The following is a 6,794-nucleotide window of genomic DNA, read 5'->3' on the forward strand; positions in this document are numbered from 1 at the left end:
CTCCAGTCTCGCGCGCGAACGCCTAACCTACTGGACCACTCAGCCGGTATCCAATGGTGATAGTGGCTAACATCAACCCATCCACAAAATTGCGTGACCATCTTCCATTATACTGAGATAGATACCTGTCTCTACCGGACATGGATTAGCTCCACTGGTAATAGACATATAAAATTCGACTGACTGGCAAAGAATATTATCAAAAATTAAAGAATTGAATAAGAAAAAACATAATTACCTGCTTGACATTGATTTCGTCCTGGACCCCAACAATAACGTTTCCCTTGAATTAATGGACAAGCTGTATGACAAGGTAAACTAGGATATTTCATTGAATAATTAATGAATGATTTATTTTCACTTTTAAAAAGATCCAATTCATTTGTGTGATTATCTTCATTGATATATTGATTTAATGTTACCATCATAGAACTGGTGATATTTTCATGAGAAGTAGGTAGGTCAGTTATAGAATAAGTATTCAATATTGAGTTATTGTTGTTAGGTGTTTTAGTTTCTATGGTTGTTGTAACTGATATGTTTGTATCATAAATAACAGTTGTAAAATATGATTCATTCAAGACTTCAAAGAAGAGAAAAAGAGTATAAAATTGTATTGATGAAACTTTTAATAAATAGTAATAGTAATGAATAACTGCATCGAATAGAGACCAATTCTATTATGTGTACTAAACACATTATAATCTAACCGTATAAGCAGTCTAGAATCCTTATTGGCCCCACTTCCTGTCTAGCCCAGCCACTTAAGTCCAGAACACCAATCTCAAAAACCTCTATGATATGAACCATTTATTTCAAACGTACTGGAGTTTATATACCAATCAAACAGACCACATCGTACCATAAAATAGGAAACAACATTTGCACAAGAATTAGCCCAAAGTGACTGTGAATGATGGAGGTAGTGATTAATAGACTGGGCATAACTCAAAGAGTAGTAAGTCGTATAATAATAGTTCATAGGTCAAAATAAAGCTCATAATAAGAGGGACAAGAATATGGATAGTTTAGTTACTTAACAGTTATGCGATAAGAATATACGTATAGTATTATTCCTGAAATAGATTCCACCAGTTACCATTGATTATTGTCATTGGGATATAACAATAATATATAAAAGAAAGATTGTATATAAGGATATAGTACAGGAAGAAAGAATTTGTTTGTAGAAAGAAAGATATGAAGCAATTTTAATCTCATACTTTAAAGGAAGACAGAGAGTGTATACACCTACATCATTGTGATCGATTCTGAACTATGTCACCCAGAGTCTTCGACCACTGGTCATGATGGTCGCGCGGACTCCAACCAAGTAGTCTACACCGACCAACATGTCTAAGACTTGTTGTTAACAAGTTTTAAATTAATCCATAGAAAATATTTAATCATTAAAAGTGTCGATTTATTATTTGAACTAAAAGTACATAGTTTCACGAATGTTATCACTAAACGTCCAAACATGACTTATCATTTATAAAAATGGAAACAATCACACTGTTTACTTATCATGGTCATTTCGCTGAAACAAAACTTAATCTTACTTAAATTACAAATCAATTAATTTAACAGTTGAATAAGTCAGTTGAAGCTATACTACCTTGGAGAACCTAGAATCACTGGACGGCCGTTTCGTCCTTGTATCGGACTCCTTAGAAGTGCGCATCCACGATCCTGCTTGTGGGACTCAAACTCAGGATCTATCGGTTTTGCGTGTGAGTACTCAACCACTAAACCACTGAGCTATCCGTCATCTTACGGTGTTAATGTCTAACTTTAAGCAATTCACGAAATTGGGCCATTATTCACCATTGTTTTCATTGAGTTACTGCCTCATAGCAAACCTAGTTGAAGTTTACTGGTCACGGCTTCTCAATAGAACGGTTCGAATTCCGTGAGCGGGATCGTGGATAAACAATGCTGAGGAGTCCCATACTAGAATGAAACGGCTGTCTAGTGCTTTCAGGTTTTCCATAGTGATCTAGCTTTTATTATCTGTAATTGCGTGTTCAAATACATTTGGTTGTCCCGTTCTGTATTCTCGTTCACTACACTATCAGTGAAACATATGTACTCTTCAAATTCACTTGGTGTTGTCACCCATCGCTACACCTAACTCGTCAAAAGAATCATAAACTGAAACTAAATCTTCACGAATACCACCATACAAGGTAATTAAAACAAATAACGACAGAAAATAAGGAGAGGAAAAGTGTTCATGAGCTTGAAAAAATTAATTCATTAATCCACAAGCTTTATTAGCAAAGATGGATAGCTGCTAGCAGTGGAATTCAGGACGCGCGTTTCGTCCCATTTAGGACTCGTCAGTTGGATATACCTGCATCTCAGAGTTGATGTTCACTCTACCATGAAGTATGTACTTTTCAGTAGGAAGAATAAATTGTATGCGGTAATGGTTCAATGGTACAATCAAAATTTCCAATCCTATAGAAAAGATGACTTCATATTGACTTAAGGCAGAGATGTGTTTAAATTTTGCAATGTAAATCGTAATGGTTAAGCGATTATCATCTTCAATGATTTGGCGGCTAAACAGATGACGTTATGAAGATTTGAAACGATAGAAATCGATTTCAGATTTCTGTTAGAAAATCAAAGTTGGAATACTAGTGAATCACGTCAACAATTATAACACAGGACTAAACAAGGTTTCGAGATTCCATATTTACCATTAATCAAAGAATAATTGTTTAAGCCAAGATAAATAGTAGCTATCAGTGAAATCCATGATGCACGTATCGCCCTGCTTTGGACTCGTCGGCTGGATGTACCTGCATCTTAGAACCCATGTTCACTACGGGACTCGAATCCGATACCATCCGCTACAAAAGCTATAGCATTATACACTTAGCTACTGATTACAGATAGCGAATGTCTTGTAGAGTGAAGAGAATTCTAATTCACATGTGGACATCAACTATGGAATGAAGGTTAATCCACCTGATGAGTTTCGAATACGATGAGACTTGTGTCTTGGATTTCACTACTAGTCACCATCCATCTTTGCGCTAAAACTCATTATGGTTTAATGGCAAAATCGAAGCAACATGCCCTGTACAACCAAAGGCTATTATTAGGATTCGAGAGACATTTGAGCGATTAACAATTAGGCTATAGAGATAGATTTGTGCTTAGGCTGTCACATGTGAACAAGCATATAGACATGATATTGATTGTAATTTCTTTAACCTACCTTCATTTGAAGTATGATTATCAAATGATGTTTCTATAACAGCTACAGTTGTTTCATCATAAATCATTTCTGAAGCCAAATGATTATCATCCATATAAATTTCATTTAATTTTGTGCTTATTTTTGGCATGAATATATCATTTTGTACAATATTTTGAAATTCCAATGTATCACCATGATTTGAATTTAAATGATTAGGCTCATTATCAATGTTTCCAGTTTGAGATATTGAATAAGTAGTATGTACTTTTGATGTTATATTGGTTGTGTTCAAATCATCTTGATCAAATTCCTTGACAGTGTCGATAACTTTTATTTTTTTAAAAAAATAGAAAAATTGACTAATTTAATCTATTCACTCAGGTACTGATTACTTATAAGTTCATTTACTACTAAGCTATAATATCAGTAATATAATTTAATAAACTAAAAATCATTCAGTGAATCCAAGTAAAATTTTGATTGTCACGAAAATCTATTAATAATTTTACTCAACTTGAACAATAATATAAGTACCGAATAAATTTACTCATTCAAACAATGGTTTATCATGTGATCTTCATTATTTCACATTGTGTCGTTTTCAGTTTAGTAATTCACTACAGATGTGAACTTATTACTGATATACTTACTTACGCCTGTTACTCCTCGTGAAGGAGCATAGGCTGCTTACCAGTAGTCTCCATCCAACCTTGTCCTGGGCAATCCTTTACAGCTCATTCCAGTTGTTATTCATCCGTTTTATATCTGATTCCATTTCCCCACGTAATGTGTTCTTTGGCCTTCCACTTTTCCACTTCCATTCAGGATTACAAATTAGGGCTTACCTCGTGATGCAGTTTGGTGAATTCCATAATGTATGTCCTATCCACTTCCATCGTCTTTTCCTAATTTCCTCTTCAGATGGAAGTTGGTTCGTTCTCTGCCACAAGAGGCTGTTGCTGATGGTATTCGGTCAATGGATGTTGAGTATCTCGCGTAGACAGCTATTTATCAATACTTGTACCTTCTTGATTGTGGTTGTTGTAATTCTCCAGGTTTCGTACAGTAGAACTGCCTTGACATTCGTATTGAAGATTCCGACTTTGATATTGGTTGAAAGTTGTTTTGAGTTCCATATGTTCTACAATTGTATAAATGCGGCCCTCACTTTGCCAATCCTTGCCTTTACGTCTGCATCTGAACCTCCTTGTTCATCGATCATGCTTTCCGGGTATGTGAAGGATTCCACGTCTTTCAGAGTTTCGTCATCAAGAGTGATTGGATTACTGTTATCGGAGTTGTTTTTGAGGATCTTGGTTTTCCCCTTATAAATGTTGAGGCCTACTGATGCAGAGACTGTTGCTACACTAGTTATCTTTATGTGCATTTGTTCATTTGTATGCGATAGGAGGGCTAGGTCATCTGCGAAGTCCAAATCATCTAATTTGTTCTGAGCTGTCCATTGTATTCCGTGTTTTCCCTCAGATGTCGAGGTGTTCATAATCCAGTCGACCACCAGAAGAAAGAGGAAGGAGGAGAGTAGAAAGTCTTGTCTGACTCCGGTCCTCACTTCGAATGCATCTGTCAGCTGTCCTCCATACACGACTTTGCACTGTAGTCCGTCGTATTTGTTCCGGATAATATTGACAATCTTCTCAGGAACTCCATAATGTCGAAGAAGTTTCCATAATGTCCTCCGATCTACACTGTCAAATGCCTTTTCATAATCAATGAGGTTGATGCACAGTGACGAGTTCCACTCAACTGATTGTTCGAAGATGATCCGTAATGTTGCACTTTGGTCTGTGCACGACCGGAATCCAGCTTGTTGATCTCGAAGTTGGGCGTCTACTGCATCTTTCATCCGGTTGAACAACACATGTGAACGTATGCTGAACTCATTAGGGAATTATTATTATTATTAACGAAATTTTGTCATTTGACACAATAAATTAAGAAATACCATTTATATGTTCTGCAATTGACTGAATATCATTGTTTTAGTACAAAGCATACACGTTTATATGTTAATAATTCATTGCATTAACAAATATGATCATAACATAATTCTATGAAATAACTGTGGCATAGAAACTACTTTCAAAACATCAGTTTTTTTTAAAAAAAAACTAGATCCATCCATGTTACACGACAACCCCCCTCGTCAAATAATTTTTTCTTCATTGTAGACTTAGTAATTAAACCTTCCATTTGATTCTTGTTAAACTGAAGTTTTTAAATTAATTTGTTTATGCACTAACTGATATTTTATTCTCTTTTTAATTGTTTTTAAGGTTTATCATAATATTCGTTATTACGTAACGTGATTATTACGATGATTTCATGAGTCAATCGGAGCTAGAAAATCATGGGAAACATGGAAGCATAGGACTGTCGTTTCGTCCTAGTATGGTAATACTGAGCAATGCGCATCCACGATCCTGCTCGCGGGATTCGAACCCGGGACCTATTAGTCTCGCGCGCGTACGGCATCCAATGGTGTTAAAGTCTAACTGCAACTAATCCACGAAATTTCGCCACCGTTCACTATTCTCTTCAGTGAGTTAATATCTCACAAAAGTCCTAACCATCCAATGCTCCCAAGTTTTCTAAGATGGTCTAACTTTAATCGACTCATGAACTGAAGTATTAAAATTACTACAATCTCCACAAAAACCCTTTTTGTTAAATAATGATTATGTGTTCACTAGTGATTGGCTTCAAGATGAATATCCTTTAGTTGTGGTCTGTCAGTCAGTCAGTAACAACATAGAACTTCGTACGTACGTACATCAATTTGAGTTGCCATCCAGGTCGACTGGAGATCGTGGGAAACCGAAATGTGGCTGAAGACTAGTTGAACAGATCCCTAAAGTGTTCTGCCCATCGATTCAATTTCCTGGATTGAGAATGAATAATATGTGCATCTTTTTCCGAGATAGTTTCGTTAAAAGTTGGGTTCCTAATATCGGTTCTGATGAGTAGCCGTGACTAATAGAATTCGATGATGTCTTTTGTGTAGCAATTACTCACTGAAGATAATAATGAACGATCGTACAATATTGTGTGCTGATGAAAGTTAAACATGAATATCATTAAATACTGACTATAGATTAAGTGTTCGCATGTGAGACTGATTGATCCTAGGTTCGAATCTCACATTTCACATATAACTAATAGCCTTAGCAACAACAACAACAACAAAATATAGTAAATATAACTATTACTTATATTATATAGATAGTAACTAATGACAAATAAATAAAATGAATTGTACTCACTTGATTGATTAATTGAATCAATAATATTCCTTTTTTTTAAATTTCTTTTCTCTGATCCTTCATTTATATCCCTTAGTAACTCATTATAAATATAGTTTGATTGGATATTGATTAATGATAAATTTATATTAGTTTGATTATGATTATGACATAAATTTAAATATTTACATTGACAATATTCATACCATAATGTGATATTCTCATTCGAATGTAATGCATATAAATCAATCGTTTGTAATTCTAAACTTTCAATCATTTCATCCCATTTTAATGTAAATGGTGTATAACATAAACCAGGA

At 34.9% G+C, this 6,794-nt stretch overlaps 1 protein-coding gene across 1 annotated transcript in view; it reads right to left on the reverse strand.

Annotated features, from left to right (window-relative positions):
• ERBB2_3 (Receptor tyrosine-protein kinase erbB-2) overlaps positions 1-6,790 on the reverse strand; it is a gene marked incomplete at its 3' end in the record, with an annotated part of 58,653 nt that extends 51,863 nt beyond the window's left edge. Inside the window, exons 1-3 of the mRNA XM_051219561.1 lie at positions 6,496-6,790; positions 3,233-3,541; positions 239-583 (exon numbers count right to left, since the gene is read on the reverse strand). Coding sequence (XP_051065088.1) covers positions 239-583; positions 3,233-3,541; positions 6,496-6,751 — 910 coding nt within the window. The 5' untranslated portion in view covers positions 6,752-6,790. The remainder of the gene's footprint in view (positions 1-238; positions 584-3,232; positions 3,542-6,495) is intronic.
• Between the last annotated feature and the right edge of the window lie 4 nt (positions 6,791-6,794).

This window comes from Schistosoma haematobium, chromosome 5, assembly GCF_000699445.3.
Source record: "Schistosoma haematobium chromosome 5, whole genome shotgun sequence".
Lineage (NCBI taxonomy): Eukaryota > Metazoa > Platyhelminthes > Trematoda > Strigeidida > Schistosomatidae > Schistosoma > Schistosoma haematobium.